At 37.7% G+C, this 18,319-nt stretch overlaps 1 protein-coding gene across 1 annotated transcript in view; it reads left to right on the forward strand.

The window, feature by feature from the left end:
• Positions 1-10,700, forward strand: part of RRP15 (ribosomal RNA processing 15 homolog) — a 44,266-nt gene extending 33,566 nt beyond the window's left edge. Inside the window, exon 5 of the mRNA XM_015116097.3 lies at positions 10,200-10,700. Coding sequence (XP_014971583.1) covers positions 10,200-10,343 — 144 coding nt within the window. The 3' untranslated portion in view covers positions 10,344-10,700. The remainder of the gene's footprint in view (positions 1-10,199) is intronic.
• Positions 10,701-18,319: the final 7,619 nt, after the last annotated feature.

The raw sequence follows: 18,319 nt of genomic DNA on the forward strand, positions 1-18,319 counted from the left end.
AAATGAAATTAAAACAAAAAAAAATCAGTGGGTGAAAAAAATTGAATCCATAAAGTATGTTTTTAACTACAATTGCAAATATCTTACTGAAAATTTTTAACAACAAAGATATTAAGATGAATTTAGTCAATGTTAAGAACTTTTTAAAATTTAGGTGAAACTGAGTAAAAATGAAAACAACTTTCTTGTTAGGGAAAGCAATGAAATCAACTATTGTTGATTACTAAATATAGATGAGACTATACTGTTTCTTTCTTTATGGTTTGATTTTAATTATCCCCCACCCCAGCAAATGAAATGCAGTTAACTATCTCATTGGTGTTAGATGCATGTGTAATTCCAAACCTTATTTTTCAGTGTTCAGTGGCTGCCAATGTATGTTTGCACTTTGAAATGAAAGCTGATTAACATTTTTAAGGGTTGTCTTCACCTTCAAAATGGACACAGACTCCTTCTGTATGGTTTTGATTCAATATTTGTGTAAAACTAGGCCAAGGAACGTGGGGACTGTTTGTTTCCTTGCATCATGAAGTTTTCATTAAGTTCTTGCATTTAGTCACTTTTACTTTTCATTTGATATAAGCAGAAAGAGTTATATAGGTTGCTTTAAGTCACTGAATCAGTGCTGCCTTGCAGGAACACTGAAAGACTCTAAGTTGATAAAATTTGATTATTTCAGTTTATACTTTACGATTTATATTAGTTAGTTATATTTAACAGCTAACACAGCTTCCATCTAATGATAGTAAATACCTGGTCTAACATGTATATTATAGTTAACTTTATCTTACATTATAGCTATTCCCAGTTAATAAAAAATAATAAATTTTTTATTTCTTTGAAGGGCTGGACCTCTAAAACTTTCTAATTTGCAGTATTGGAGTCAATGGCTTATCTAAGATTCAAATCCAGAACTATTTTTTTATTCCTTTTGTGAAAAGAATACACCAAATTGCTACTACTTCTGTTTCACAAACAAAACCAAAAACCCTCCATTCTCAGGATGTCTTAACATTTAATGAAATCTATTCAGGGATCACCCCAAGCAAGCTTTTCCAGTGAATGACACATTTAGAATTTGCCTCAGGCTTTTTTTTTTCTTTTTTCTTATATTAATCTTTGATCTTTTTTTTTTTTTTTTTTTTTTTTTTTTTTTTGGTGGGTGCTGCAACTTTTTATACTTAATGGTAAATCGTATTTATGGAAAAGATATAGCAAATTGAAATTATGTCAATCCAGTGTGTAATGTAATTTACCCCAAATCTTTTATGGAAATTACCTTAAGCATATTCAGCATTTTGCATGTATTTTAGTACTCGTTCATAGGTTATAACAGGTTATATAAGAACAAAGTATATTACTGTATTGTGTTCATATCATCGGTTAAGTTTTAGAGAAGTTTAGTATTGTGGAAAGAACGTGGGCTTTGGAATCAAATGGATCTGTGTTTGTGTATAGACTCAGCTCTTTATTAACTCTGAACTTGAATACTTACTTCACTTCTTTGAGCCTTATTTTTCTTATAAGGTAAGCATAATACTTGCTATCTGGCCAGGAATCTTAAGAGAATTAAAAATAAGGCAATATTATATAAAGTGCTCGACACACAATGACTTCATAGTATACTTACTGTGTTTGACCCTTTTTCATTTATTGTTAGAAAGTAAAGCAGAATCATCATTGTTAATAAAACCAGAAGGATTTCTTAGGGTATTTTTGGGAAGATCTTGATAGAAAAGAAGCTTGGGAAACTTAGGATTTGTGGAAATGGTTTAGATGTTACTTTTTTTTTTTTCTGTTTCTTGCTGTCCTTTTTTTTTTTTTTTTTTTTTTTAATTCTTATACATGTAGTTTTAAAAGCCACATTTTGCCATAAACGTTTATCATAAAATAAAGTTGTTTTCCACCCCATTCTGCCCACCCTTCATATCTCCTACCTCAGGGGCAACTAATTCTTATTTCTCTAGCTAGTCCTGCTGGCATTTATACATCTCTGTATTCCTAATGTTACAGGATCCTTGGGTGTCGCTTCAGCTGGAAACCTCTGTGGTCAGTGGTGCCTTTGCCGGTTTTGCTCGGTCCTATGGGCTCATTTTGCCGACTCAGCCTGGCAGTCTGCGCTTGGCTTGAGCTACCGGCCTGGATCCCATGCCTGCCAAAGGCGTGGGGTGTATGAGCGGGCATGGGGTCCTGCCACTGAACACAGCCAGGCATGCCAGCTGCAGCAGGGTGGAGAGCTCCAGGCACTGGCATGGGTGCCGGCTACTTGCGAGGCTGCGGCTGGGCCAGGTGTAGGTAAGCAGCTTCCATGGCTGACACTGGGGAACGTCGTGGCCGTTCTGGAAGCTTGGAGATGCCAGTAACTGCAGAGCCCTAAAGAGATGTCACAGCCCTGGCTCAGGGAGCTCCTAGATCTGGGCTTCCCGAAGGGCTGCAGCTCTTCTCTCCTTCTGTCTTCTCTCCTTGTCACCTGCAACATGGTGAGCAAGGGACATATGTCAGCCCTGTTTGTGTTACACCTCTGTTAGCCCGAGTTAGCGGGTCCCGAGTTCTTGTGCTGCATCCAGGAAGAATGAGGTACACAGACAAGTGGAGGATGAGCAAGATGAAGAGGAGCTTTACTGAGCAATGGAACAGGGGAGACCCTGCGGTGGATAGCTCCTCCCTACAGCTGGTGGTCTTGTTGTCTCTGGGTCTGGCTAAGTCAGGAGCTTTTTATGGGCTTTAGAGGAGAGGAACTGAGTGCCAGTTGGTCCGTGGGCTATCATGGGTTGGCCCGGAAAAAGCACTACAAGTTCCCACTCTGGTCCACAGGACTGGCAGCCAGGTCCACAGGCTTCGGGGCCTCCCTGGCCTGAAGGTGGGGCCTCACCGGGGACCCTCCCCCTTCTACCCGGCAGCCTGTGTGCTTCCTGCCACTGCTCATGACGCCCAGAGTATCCTGGCCAAGGAGTGCCTGCAGGTCAATGCTGAGCTGCCCTTAGCCCCACCTTGGCCTCCCTCTCATGGTTGTTGGCACCCAAAGTCTGGAGGGGGCCCAGGGGGCCTGGCGTGTCAGCGCTACCCCGAGTGTGCGTACACTCAGCCGGACTGCAACAGTTCTGGGTTCTGCTCCAGCCTTGCTCTGAGATCGGAGCGGGCACTGGGAACTGGGAGAGGCCAGGCAGCGGGAGAAGATACTTCCGAGTCTGCAGGGGCAGGGGGCACCTTGCTGGCCCCTCCACTCCAGAGTGCAGCCATACCTGGGTCTGCAGCCGGAACTTGGGTTGCTGCAGCTATGCCTGCGAGGGCGGGACTTCTGCCTGCTCCCAGCTCCCACCAGCTCTATGGAGCCTGGCACCGTCCCAGGCCCAAGTCCTCCTCTTGGTCCCTCTCAGCCTGCCCTTCCGTGCCTGACTGTGCTACTCCGCCGCTGGCGGGCGGCTTAGTCTGGCCCCATCGCTGTGGCTCCCTGGAGCGAGCCTGGGAACTGTTTGCCTACTGTATGTTTTCCCTGCAGGTGGCACGGCCCCTGCCAACCCCGTACAAATGACCCCGACACTCTGGGGACTGGCCCCTTAAGTCTTGGCTGCGCCTTTGGCCAGCTACTCCCGGGTTCCCAAATGCGGCTGGCAGTGAGATTGAGGCCATGGCAGAGGCTCCCGGCCTGGGAGCGGATCCTGCCTGCCTGTGTGAGCGTGGGTGTGACACAATTGTCTGCCTCGGGACGGACGCGGGGCACAAGGGTTCCGACGCCTCCACTGCTGCTTCTGCTCCTGCTACCACTGCCTGCACCTGCCTGCTGCAACTGGTATGATGGCAGCAGCCACTCCGGACGGGCGGCCGCTGCCATCACTAACTCGTGCATATATACAGTCGTATCTTTTGATGAATCAGTTTGAGGCATTATCTATCAGTTTTCTATTATAGTAGGCAAAGATTTAATTATCTTACACAATCTCTTCTCCTTTGTCCACTCAATATAGTTAGATTACAATTATATGTTGTCAGTATTCAGCATTTATTATTCATGTGAAAAAATTATTTATAGCTGAATGTTGTAATATTCCATATTTATGTTTCCTTTCTATTTGTTTTTCCTGAAGTTAATAATTGTCTTGACTTTTCATGTTTAATTTCCTTTATTTAGTTTTTCAAAGTCAAATGATCTCAAGTAACGTATCTATTGTAATTCTTTCCTCTGAGACTTCCTTTCCTAGAAACCTCTATTTTCCTTTGTATCCCCTGATTGCTTTCTTGGGTTGCTTCACTGTTGTCATCTAGGACTTAAATTTTCTGTGATCCTTGGAATTTCTCCTGGATTGAATTCCCTATTTCTGGGTTCTTGGAGCTTCTTTATTCTTGGTTTACTCTCACTCTTTTGGTAAAGCATATTCTCCGGTGGTTTTGTCAAGTTAAAATAACATACAGTGACAGATGTCATGGTAATGACCGTTTTCAACATGCTGTCCCACGGAGTCACTTGGCTGCAGGTTGTCCTTCATGCTTGATGTGTAGTTGTTATTTTGGAATATCCATTCATTCTCATCCTGGCCGTTTCTTTCTTTTTCCTTTGGTGGGGCTCTATTTTCTCTATCCCATGTTGTCTTCTTTTTGTTTTACTCCATCTGTTTGTGGAGAACATCCTCAGTGTCCTGAGAAAGGCTGCGTTGGAAATAAACTTTTGGGGACCTCATATGTCTGAAAATACTTCTGTTCAGTATTCACATTTCAATAATAATGTGTCCCAATATTTAATTTTAGGTTGGATATTATCTTCCTTTGACATTTTGAAAGTATTTGTCTGTTGCTTCCTTGATTCCAGGATTGCTATTGGAAAATCTGAATCTTTTGATTTCTGATTATGGGTATGTATGTGACTTTTGTTTTCCTGAAAGCTTATGGAATATTCTTTTAGTTCCTGTTGTCCTAAAATTTTACAATAATGTTCTCATTGTGTTGTACTGGACACTCGAGGGCTGCTTTTAATCTGGAAATGTGTGTCCTTCACTTTGGGAAATTTTGTTAAAGTACTTCATTAATTTCCTCCTGTATATTTTTTCTCTGTCTGTAGAGCTCGTGTTATTTGCATCCTGGGCCACTTGGACTGGTTCTCTAGTTATCTTTTTCTTCTACTTTTCATCTCTTTTAGTCTATTTTCTGGGCAATTTCCTTACTGTTATCTTCTCACTTTTGTAATGTGGTTGTTTTGTTTTGTTTTGTTTTACTTATTCCACCATATTTTTAATTTTAAGCGCTTTGTTATTCTCCTAATGTTTCTTTTAAAATAGCAACTGTTGGCCAGGCATGGTGGTTCAGGCCTGTAATCTTAGCTCGGAGGCCAAGGTGGGTGGATCACATGAGATCAGGAGTTCGAGACCAGCTTGGCCAACATGGTGAAACCACATCTCTACTAAAAATACAAAAAATTAACTGGGCGTGGTGGTGGGTGCCTGTAATCCCAGCTACTCGGGAGGCTGAGGCAGGAGAATCGGTTGAACCCAAGAGGCGGAGGTTGCAGTGAGCCGAGATTGCACCATTGCACTCCAACCTAGGCAACAAGAGTGAAACTTTGTCTCAAAAATAAATAAATAAACGAAGTAAAATCAAGTAGCAACTGTTCTGATTTTATGGATGCAATATATTTTAACTCTTCAAGGATGTTGATGATATTTTTCCCTAAATTTTTTTCTCTTGAATTTTTTTTTCTGCAAGTCACTTTTTACATTTTGTGTTTGTGTTGTTCTCAGTCTTCTTTTTGATAATCGTTAGTTGTGTGTTCATGATTAGATCAAATAGACCGAAAAATTCAACTGGAAGCTATGAATATACGGATGTCATCCACCTTAAATTTCACTGTAGGGTTCTCTGGGTGAATTTATTAGCAACTGGTCAGATTTTCAATAAAGTAACTTCCGATCTCCTACTTAGAAGAAAAAGGTCTGCCTACCAGCATTTTGGGAGCCCAGTGTGAGAAGAGAGCTGGGATTCAATATCTGGTTGCTCTGTGTGTGTGTGTGTGTAACTTAATCCCATTTTCAGTTCTATACCTATGCCTTCATCTGTGCAAGCCCATTACCTCTTTAGAAGTGAAACCTCCGGGGTGTTATGCCAGCTTATTGTGGAATGGGATGGGGAAGTTTCTCAAAACATATCTTTCACCCCGGTTCTTTTTATTTTGGTTCTTCCACTTCAACCCTTAACTTCCAGAAGTCCCTGATACTTACTGCCAGTTTCTGATTCTTTCACAGATTCTGCAGTGTAAATAGGGTTAGTTTTGTCGGTGCAACAGTTACAGTCTTAGGATTTAACTTTCCTGGTGTCTTCTGGTCTATCACCTTCACCTTCAAAATTTTGTTGATATTGTCTCTTCTGATCTTGTCCTTCTGAGTTATGTCTTTAAAACAACAAATCACTTTTCTGAAGTTTTATTGAGTATTGCAATTGAGCAAGACTAGTTGTTTATGTTCAAACTGCCACTTTAGCATGTGCCCTCTGCCTTTTTTCTTTCTGCGTAAGTCTTTAGCAAATGTAGGCATTAGAATTTAAAGAGTCATTCTGCTGCCTTTAAAACGAGGTTTTCTTTTTTTTTTTTTTGAGATGGAGTCTCACTCTGTTGCCCAGGCTGGAGTGCAGTGGTGTGATCTCAGCTCACTGTAACCTCCTCCTCCTCAGTTTAAGTGATTCTCCCGCCTTAGCTTCCCCAGTAGCTGGGATTATAAGCCTGTGCTACCACGCCTAGGCAAATTTTTATATTTTCAATAGAAACGGGTTTCACCATGTTGGCCAGGCTGGTCTGAAACTCCTGACCTCAAGTGATCAGCCCGCCTTGGCCTCCCAAACTCCTGGGATTACAGGTGTGAGCCACCACACCTGGCCTAAAACAAGGTTTTCTTGAGCTGCCATCTTGACAGATGCCATCTAACATATCTGTTTTTAAAATGTATTAACCCGCGCTTGTTTTTATACATTTTCTATCGTGTCTTTTTTTTGTTTCCAAATTGTTGCTTCACAGTGTAAAAATGCTAATGTAATGATAGCTTGAGTGATGTCCATACTTACGGCATACAATGCTGAATCTTATATTAGATTTACAAAATCGAATATTGGATTTTCTAAAATCTTTCCTTCTCAGCCATAAAGTGTACTTGGTCTTATAGCAGTAAACACAACTGTCACTAAGAAAAAATGTTTATTTAAAGCAAATAAATAATTGTCTCTAACATGTACCAGAATCACTGACTGACTTATAAAAACAGATTGCTAGGCAGCATGCCTAGAGTTTCTGATTTAATAGGGCTCGAGATTTTGAATTGCTAATAACATATTTTCAAGTTATGCGGATAATGCTGCTGGTCTAGAGATCACACTTTAAGAATCACTGATACAGACTATATTGATCCTTGAAACCAAGAAACAAAAACATCACCAAAATCCCCCTGTAAAGCTCTTCTTGTTATTCTTTACATTGGACAATTGAGCAAAACTTTGAACTTACTCTGTTGTTGCTCTTCTTGCCTAAAATAGATGTTTACAGCAATCATCTTCCAAGACAAACATATGATATAGTTAGTGTCACCATTTTAATTAGTGAATTCCTTCCTTTGATCTACTATTGTTCCTTTCTTTCTGAAATACATGTTTAAAGTTTTGTCGGCTGGGCACGGTGGCTCACACCTGTAATCCCGGCATTTTGGGAGGCTGAGGCGGGCGGACCATGAGGTCAGGAGATCAAGACCATCCTGGCTGACATGGTGAAACACCGTCTACTAAAAATACAAAAAAATTAGCCAGGCGTGGCGGCATGTGCCTGTAGTCCCACCTACTAGGGAGGCTGAGGCAGGAGAATGGCGTGAACCCGAGAGGTGGAGCTTGCAGTGAGCCGAGATGGCGTCACTTTACTCCAGCCTAGGCGACAGAGCAAGACTCCCATCTCAAAAAAAAAAAAAAGTTTTGTCCACCTTCCCTTTTCTTCTTCGTTCTTCTGTTGCCTGCGGGTTTTCTGGTGCTACCTCGGAGAGGAGTAGAGGAGTAGCTCAGTCCAGCTAGAGGTTGGTTGCCAGGGTGAGCTCTCTTATAAAAACACTCTGTGTTGAGTCAGTCATGTGGCATCAGTGTGCTCTTTTGGTAACGTGTTGATGGCATTTTGGGTGTACTTGCCTAACATAGAGGCTTCACACTGAGATTGCACTTGTTCACATGTAAACTCAAATACCAAAGTCAGGATAGGTCTTTGCTAGTCAGCAGTTTGGATATGGCTATACACTTTTCTGAATTTAATTGAAAGCTTTGAATTCTTACTTTGACAGGAGAGATGTTACAATTGTTGGTTCTAAGTGGATTTTTGTTCATTGTGAACATCAGTTTTTTATTTAAAGAAAACCTGGGTTGACTGGGGTGTGGTGGCTCTCACCTGTAATCCCAGCACTTTGGGAGGCTAAGGCGGCAGGTGGATTGCTTGAGCCCAGGAGCTCGAAACCTGCCTGGACAACATGGCAGAACCCTGTCTCCACAAAAAAAAAAAAAAAAAAATACAAAAATTAGCCAGGCATGATGGTGTGCACCTGTAGTCCCAGCTACTCTGGAGGCTGAGGTGGGAGGATCACTTGAGCCTGGGAGGTCAAGGCTTCAGTGAGCCATGATAACACCACTGCACTCCAGCCTGGGTGACAGAGTGAAAATCAAGGAAAATGGCCTTTTATCCAGCTAGCTAACTTAATCTAATAGAAGTAGAATTTCAGTTTTAAGAGTAGGTTTGATATTGTAGAAATAAGAAATGAAAAATTGTTAATATACTCGTTCTCTTCCTACATTATTGTTCTCCTATCATTGTGGCATGAGAAGCAATGGAACTGTTTTATGTTGGTTTTTAAATAGCACAGATTTTTTTATTTGTTTCTGTATGTTGGGTCAATTAAGTGTGCTGATGTTTGACATACTAAGTCAGTTCTGAAATCTTTGCTAACATTTATATCCCATTCAGTCTTCAAGTTATATTTAAGCACAAGCTTTGCTTGATATTTTGACCTCAAGAAGACAAGAGTGAGCCAATAGGACAGTTTTCTTATTTGCTTGTAATAGTGTTCAATTTATTATTTTTTTTAATGGAATGAATGTTTCAGGGCTATCTTTTTTTAAATAAAGGGAAGCTTCGCCTGTTAGGTAAGTAATCTCTTGTAACCTAGCAAATACCTTATATAAATATATTTTTTTAAAAAATTTTTTTTAAAAACTGTTTTTTACGTAGTTGATGACTGCATAATGATAACACTGTTTTCTAACCAAATGTCATGGGGTTCTTGTGCCTTAGGTTTTTACAAAATTTTGTATTTCTGTGATTGACATAAATAGATATGCATAGACTGTTAGCCCCCCCCAAAAACAGGGGCTTTGGTTTGTTCATCACTATGTTCCTAACATAGTGCTTGATACACAGCTAATTCTCAATAAATATTTGTGGAAGGAATGAAAAATTTTGAGTGCTGCATCTATTGTGTTACTTAATTGATACCACAAGGTGGTACTATTGTACCATGAAATGAAAGCCTGTAATTCTTAGTACCACATAAATCCTGTGACTAAATGAAATGAATTGACTACCTATTATGTTTATTGCCTGCTTCATTTATTTATAATTTCAACATGCGATTAGTCTTTGATTACATGATTGGGTCAGGCAGTGAGCTCATAACCTAAATAAAGAACATTTGGTTCAAATTTTTATAAAAAGGTTAAGTGAGATAGCATCTAAAAAAACCTAGCATAGTACCAAGGTAGTTTCTTTTTCTCACTTTTAATTTACTTTGGGTTAAAGGCCTTTGTTAAATTGTTATTTGTGGTGAAATAATTTGCCCCAAATTTTCTAGTAAATTATCACTGAAGGTTAAATAGTATTATAAGTCTGTTTTGGTTGTCAAAAGTGCTTAAAAAATTAATATCAAACCTAGATTTATATTTTTTTTCCCTCACTTCAAAAAAATTTTTTGTTTTGCTTTCATGTTTCTTTTATGGAGTCCATGCAATATTTTATTAATGTTTAGTTCTTTATTATACATTTGTACATAATCATAGTGTATAAAGTAAGTCAATTTATAATTTATCTTGGTTTTACCCCTATTTTAAAAACTAAGCATTGAAAAGTTTGTTTTGTAGCTTGTACCTTTTTGTTTCCTGATGATGGAATTGACTTTGGAATATTTTGATTCTATAATTTTCCTCAGACTGAAGTGAAATCAGAAGAGGGCCCGGGTTGGACGATCCTACGTGATGATTTCATGATGGGAGCATCTATGAAAGACTGGGACAAGGAAAGTGATGGGCCAGACGACAGCAGACCAGAATCTGCAAGTGACTCTGATACATAAAGCATCATAAGAAATACAATTGCAGTCATTTTATTTTTTTCTAGAGAAATACGTCATCCTCTGATAGTTGGTGAATTATAAGGATACCATTTGTAAAAAAGTCAAAAGACTTTTGCTAGATTTCATATTTCCCTTTTTATGTACATTTTATATATACTTCATTAAAATTATATTTTAAACCCTTGCATAATTTTAAGCATTGTTCCTCAGAACATTTGTAAAAGGATATATTTCTGCTTGACTAGCGAGATACGCATTTTGCCGGGATCATATTGGTCATGTCTATTGGTGTGTTATTTCAGTATCACCAATGTTTTCAGAAATACAGTACTAATTCATAATTAAACTTTTTGAAGTTAATATTTCTTTGCCTTCTAACTTATAGACCCAACTATGTATCTGTAGTTTTTGGGAATGATTGGTGTCTTATGGTTTGTGTTGGGAAGTTATTGAGAAAACCTGTATAATAAAATTTAAAATTATAGTTTTTCAGATTTTGGGTGGTGATTTTAGTTTTGGGTAATCTGGAAGATATGATTTAAGCAACAACAGATTTTAACTTATTATTATTTATTATTATTATTATTATTATATTTGAGACGGAGTCTTGCTCTGTGGCCCCGGCTGGAGTGCAGTGGCATGATCTCGGCTCACTGCAAGCTCTGCCTCCCGGGTTCACACCATTCTCCCACCTCAACCTCTCGAGTAGCCGGGACTACAGGCACCCACCACCACGCTCGGCTAATTTTTTGTTTTTGTATTTTTAGTAGAGACAGGGTTTCACTATGTTAGCCAGGATGGTCTTGATCTCCTGACCTTGTGATCCACCCGCCTCGGTCTCCCAAAGTGCTGGGATTACGGGCGTGAGCCACCAAGCCCGGCCCAGATTTCAGCTTTTATTTTCTTTCCTTTTATTTATTAAATAATATAAATAATGACAGATTTATTTTAGATGTTAGGCTATTTTTGCAGGAGAGATTTACAGAGGTGGAAATTCTCATGCTTATGCAATGAGACATAATTTCACAGGAAGCATGTTTGACATGTTTTAGTCTCTCTCTTCTTTTTTTCCCTCCCAAATATTTGAGTTAGCTTAAATTCTTTTTATGGACTGCCCAGCCAGTGAAATGATGCAGTTAGGCAACAAATAATCTGCAGCAGAATATTGCATTCTATTTGAGACTTGATTCCATATTATTGCCTTAAAAGCTATTAAATTGGGTGAGTTTTAGTATCCAGCTATTAAAAAGAGGAAAGACTGTTTAATATCATTCTAAAATTTTTGTGAAATGTGGCCCAAGATGTAAAGTTTTTAAGGGAATTATTTAATAAATATGATCTGTCCCTTTTTGAAAAGAATCCATCCCTTTTCATAATAAAAATGGTTCCCTCCTACCACCCAGTTGCACATACTTGCATCTGTTACATATTGAAGGATAATCTTCCCCCCAAAAAACTATGCAAGAGCAGAGATGTTTATATTTTGAAACCCATTTGAGTGTTACAGTATTATATGACTAAAGCTGAATCAGTCTGTGGCCTGGTATTTGTTATCATAAAGGAAGATGTACACCTAAGATATCAAGTAGTTAAAACAGCAAAGTACAAGACGCATTTTTGTATTTATTCTAACTTTGAACATTAGTGTCTTTCAATATAAATAAATGTGAACAAATATGCCTCAGTAGTGATACAGGATAACTAAATATCCTGCTATAACTTAATATGGATAAATATTTCAATATGACCTAACAAACACATAATTTTGAAAAAAAAAATATGTGCAGCAACTTAAACACATTTTTCTCCCCAGAACTAAGATTACACTTAATTTAATTTAATCTGTTTCTGGGTTATACTAGAGTTTTGCAGGAATTTTTCTGAATAGTACATTCACATCATAGATATGGATAAGTAGCTTATTTACTGTTTTGAAACATAATATAGTCCCTCATTTAATTTGAAAAAATTTGACAAGATTTTCACATTGAAAGTAAGGAAGAGAATATTTGCAGATTTCCTTTGTTCAGAAATTATTTTATTCCAAAGCAAAATTGAGTTGCCACTATCAGGGAAAAAATTGTATCACTTTTGTTAGAAGGCTATGAAGTATATATGAATTATATGACAATTTTTATCATATAGATTTGATATCTTCTATGTATTAGTATTTCTGCCTCTTGGGTATTAAGCAAAATATCATTATGTATAAATATGAAACCAGGAATGTGCATATTTTAGAAACTAATTGTATATCTTAAGTGAATATTTGAGTTTAGTTCTGTCACCTCTATTCTAAATATTTTACCTACAACATTTACATTATTCTGATATCAATCAGATAAATAATCCAAGTCTATTTCATCTTTCTACATTGTCTTTGTGGTTTTTGTTTGTTTGTTTTTGCGACGGTCTCACACCGTCACCCAGGCTGGAGTGCAGTAGTGCAATCTCAGCTCGCTGCAACCTCCGCCTCCCGGGTTCAAGCGATCGTCCCACCTCAGCCTCCCGAGTAGCTGGGACTACAGGCGTGCGCCACCATGCCCAGCTAATTTTTTGTCTTTTTGATGGAGATGGGGTTTCACCATGTTGCCCAGGCTGGTTGTGAACTCCTGAGCTCAAGGGAGCCTCCTGCCTCTTGCCTCCCAAAGTGCTCAGATTACAGGTGTGAGCTGCCATACCACCTGTCTTTGAATTTTTTAATGAGGGGAAAAAAAACCGCAATTCCTGCCTCCCCATTTATTTAAACGTAACACTTAGGATTTTATTTTTGGTAACTACTGAGAATAATATAGTAGGTTACTTTTCCTCGGTTAGAAAGAACTATGGAAAATAGGAACCAATAATTTGGAAGCATTATTTCCTTATTTCATATATAGAAATAATTATCTTATTTCCTTATTTCATATATAGAATGTTCTAGATACTTGGATGGCTGGGGTTAATGTTCTTAGTCTTTATCATAGTTTAGCATTGGTTGTTAATTATTTTTAAGCATCAGAATTTGAAAGCCAATGATAATACCTGACTAGGACTGAAAATAGAATTATCTTAGAAGTTTAGCACTTTTTATAGTGGAGTTGGAGCACTGAATTTATTTTCAAATTACCTAGAATTCTGCATTGCTCAAATATTACTCAATTAATTGCAAAATATACCTTGTAAACCCTTTGGATAGAATAGTTCAGAGGGTTACTAGTACTTAAAGCCTAAAGTCACTCAGTAGGAGGTTCTAGAAGGTCTATTTGAAGGCAATCCAATTTCTTTAAAATAAAATATTTTTTGTCTTTCAAAACAGACGGGTGAAGAAAGGAATGTATAAATTCTGGGAAACCTCTTATGGTTTCCTTCCATTTCCTTCCACATTTCCATTAATGTGCTAACTTGAAGGAATTTAACTTCGAGGAAAGTTGACTATTATAGTGAATATTATAATTTGTCAATACTTTATTGATAATTTAGCTTTGTTTTTATTTGGAAACATTTTTTCCAGTTGACCAAAGCAGAATTCATTCTGTTCTTCCTTCAAATTCATCAATTAGGATCAATGTGATTGATATTTATCTCCACTCTGCATGTCAGTGATATGGTATAGACGCTGGTAAGCCCTGTAGATATCATGAGTATGAAGACTATTTGAGGTGAATTGGCAGTGAGAGCAAATTTTGGAAACAGGAGAGAGAACTACTTCGTGCCTACAAAAAGCTCTCTCATTCCTTCCCCAAGAAAACAGGAGTCTGAATTTTGGCCAGCTGGGTGTTTGAATCTTACTGACTATTGCAGCATTGGTAGTCCTGGTAAATTTTTTCAGTGAGCAAGCTTTTCTGACATTTGATTAAATATATTGCTCAAGGGAATCTGTGAGCAGATTTAGAAGTAGAATGTTTGAGGTGGTTGACAAGACATTTAAAATTGTGATTAATGTTTTAATAAAATGCTAAGTTAGAATGAATCTAATCACAGTTATATAGATGGAAGTTATATTCTAACAGTTCTTAAATAATTTTAGATTCTCTAAATTTAGACTGTTTTCTAGCTTAGAGAGCTGTATTAATATTTTTTACCTAGTCTACTGAACATAATTTCAGGGAGTTAGTATTTAGGACTTTTTACCTAGAGATGCAGTAAACCTTTTAAATTTAAGTTTGCTTTCTTAAAATACCTGTTCCAACATTGCTCACCTTTCTTCTCCCTCCTTTGTGCCCTCTCCTTCAGTGGGAGGAGCACATATTCAGCTTTCTGTTAAACGCTCTTTGGTTTTCAACTGAGTAAGGTGAGCAAGGATATATGTTAGAAGAGTGGGCATAATACCTTATAATAAAATTATAGGGACTAAAAGTCTAAATCATTGCTGTCAATAGGACTTTTTGTGATGATGGAATTTACGTCTGTGCTGTTCAGTATGGTAGCCACTAGCACAAGTGGCTATTGAGCATTTCACATGTGGCTAGTGATATGGAGGAACTGTTAATTTTAGTTTATTTAATTACTTTAACTTTTAAGTTACATGTGGCTAGTGGGTCTATCCCAACTATGAAGAGAATAAAGCTACAGAGCATATATCTAGTCTAATAAAACAATAGTGAAATTGGGAATTGTGAATTTGTCTTAAGCTTTTTCCATAAACTTTTATTGATACAATTTAGGCATATACAAATACTGGTGAAATTTTATTGATTGAATTATTGTTGACTTTTCTTTCAGTATTTATATTTTGAAAAAGATATGTTTCTTTATAATTAACTTGTATGGTAGGGTAACTGTTGCCTTAAATGTTAAGCCACTTAGTTAATAACAAATAGCGTTTGGTTTTTTAGCATCGTTTATCATCTGAGGCTTTCAGAATTAATACACCAGACCTTAAATCTTTTTGTTGTTCTCCAAAAGAATGGGTTTATGACGCATCAAAAGACATCTTGAGAACTGCTGGAGCAACAGATACCATGTAAGGAGTGAATTCCCATGTTTTTCACTTATATCGAGGGGCCTACTTATTTAGGAGGTTTTCTAAGTAAGTGTATTTAGTTGTAGGACCCTAGAGTTGCCTAGGTCCATTCTATTCTAGCACATACTCAACATACTGCCAGAGCAAATGTAGGTTGTAGATTCAGGCAAACACACACACACACACACACACACACACACACACACACACACACACAAAACCCTGAAGAGCACAATGAGCATTAGCACAGCCAATTTAAAATGATGAGGTGTTAACCACATTTGTATAAATAATAGTTTCTCTAACCCTGAATCATTATCTTGCATTTTTAATGCAATCGGTTCATAAACATCAAAGTGAAAATACCAAATTTGTAAGAGGTCAGGAACAACTGGGGCTCTAAATGGAGAGACAGCTGAGAGCTGTGTCCGTATGTGTGGGTGGCCTTGCAGCTGTTGATTCACCCTCAGGCTACCAGACAGTTGCCTCTTTGCACTTGCAGAACCAGACTTCAATCTTAGGTAAAAATGTATCCCTCCCATGGACAGGACATAAACAATAGATTGACATCAGCTTTGAAAATATCAGTGCGGCAGCCAGACTCAGCAGTTGCCCTGAAATACTGAGAAGTACCAATCATAACATCAAGACTGTTTCTACACAATAATATTTGTCTTTGTACAGCAACACTGGGTTCTCTTAAGTATATTATAAATATAAAAGCTCAAAGTCCAAAAGGTTCAATGTGATGATATCTTTGTCTACAAATGGCAGGAACACTAGGATAGATTGCATGAGACATGACTGCCGTATCTTGGTCCTTACTAGGATTCCCAAATATACTCCTTAATAACCAGTAAAATTATATTTACACTGAACATTTTAAGAAATGCCAGTGTTTGTTGTTGGATGAGAGACTGCATAATTTTGGAATCACAACTGAGTTCAGAGTTCTGTTTTGAGTCTTACTAGCTTTGTTTCCTTGAGTAAGTTTCTTAACCTTTGTAAGGCTAGCATATAAATCAGATATAATAATATATAGTTCATGGTGTAAAGATTGGATTAATGTATGCAGTGTCTATCTAGCACAGTGTCTGATATGTAGTAGAGTGTCAAGAGATGTTCTCTCTTATGCATTTGGAAGATCAAGTGCAGTGCTGCGCCTATAGGTTTCCGTTCATTTCTCATCTATGTAATTGTGAGTGTTCCTTTTCTAGATAGAATTCCCCCCGACAAAAGTTTAAAGTCTAACAGGTGGTAGGTGCTTATTGAGGCCCAGCAATTCTACTTCTGGAAACCTTCCTCAGGAAAAGATCCTGATGACAGAAAATGCTGTGTGAACAGTATTATATAGAATTGTTTTTAATAGCAAGAAATTGTTTAAAACTTACAAGTTCAGTGATATGAGGACATTTACATAAACTATCATGAAGACTGATGAAAACACGGTGTCAATGATATGTTAACTGAAAAAGTAAGATTGAAAACATTATGGATAGTATAAGTTTCTTAAATGCCAATAATGCATGAGGTAAATAGAATAATACTTTTTTTAAAGAATGTAATTTTTGACAGTCTGAAAAGCCTTATATTGAGAAAAATGATCCTGACATTTAATGAGACACTAAAACATTTTTTATTTTTTCCTTACTTATTCTGTTCTAGAATCCAAACTCTAAATACTGTTTAATAGAGTACTATTGATACTAGCTATATTTGATGACTGTATGAAGAGTCCTATTTGCTAGAATCCTACTTTATCTTTTAAGGTTTGCTAATTACCCTGCAATGAATGTTGAACATAAAAAATTTGACTCCCTTTCCATGTGTCCACTGTTTCCTTGTGCCTCTTGAGTAATAAAACTTTATTTTTAAGTGAGAACCACTGTTTTCTTGATGTAAAAAAAAAAAAAAAAAAATTGCTATTTTGTTTTTAACCATCCTATTTTGCATAGTTCTATCACTTATTCAAGTAAAAGTTGGAACAGAACATGTGATAATAACAGCAAACATTTAAACAATATTGGTTTTATGCCAGACAATATTTAAAGGTTTCATAATGACCCTTAATTCATACCATCTTCCTTATAACCCTGTTAAGTAGACGCTGTTATTGTCCCCATTATACAGATGAGGAAACAAGCAATAAGTTTCGGTAACCTGACCAGGGCCACACAGATAGTATAGTTCAATCCAGGCTCGAGTCACAGAGCTGCTGTACACAATAGTGATTCCTCACATTTTAGATGATATTAATGTCTTATAGAAAATGAGATTCTAGAAATTGAACTCTTCTCTGGAAAGATAAATGGGCATTCAGTATTTCGGTCTCATTTAACCATGACATTAACCTATGGCCAATGGAAGGTAGTAGTAGATGCCATGCTCTTTTGGGTCCTCACTTTCAAGGTGACAAAAGGAACAATGATCATGCCAAAAAGGATGGTGGCCACATGTGTGCCCAAGGACAGGGCTATTAAGAGGTTCTTTATTCAAAATACAGTAGAGGCTGCAGCAAGTGTCTTCAATGCCTATGTGCTTCCTGAGCTGTATGTGAGGCTACATTATTGTGTGAGTTGTGCCATTTACAGCAGGAAGCCTGCAAGAACTGGACAGCCCCACTCCTATTTAGACCAGTAGATGCTGGCACCAAAGCTCATGTAAGGAGCTGAGTCTTTAAGGACTGAAGAAAACTATCCTCTGGAGAAAAGTAAAATGGAAATAGTACTTACAAAAAATTAGTAGATGCCATTAATCAGAAGGTGAAAATTTTCCTGGCCGTGTCAATTTAGAGTTAACATATCACCCCAGGCTGTTGCTGTCAGTTTATTCTGTAACTTGCTACTAGATAATTCATTATAGGTCTTGCCTGAGCATGTCTGATAATTAAAACTTTACATTTGAATTATCTGGATGCTGCAGAAATGGAACTACTTTACTGACGTGGTATCCAATAATTTACTATATACAGCTATTGGTTCTTTATTCCTAAGATACAATATACCGACTATTTGCTGCTCTCTGTTACTTA

This window comes from Macaca mulatta, chromosome 1 (assembly GCF_049350105.2).
Source record: "Macaca mulatta isolate MMU2019108-1 chromosome 1, T2T-MMU8v2.0, whole genome shotgun sequence".
Taxonomy (NCBI): Eukaryota; Metazoa; Chordata; class Mammalia; order Primates; family Cercopithecidae; genus Macaca; species Macaca mulatta.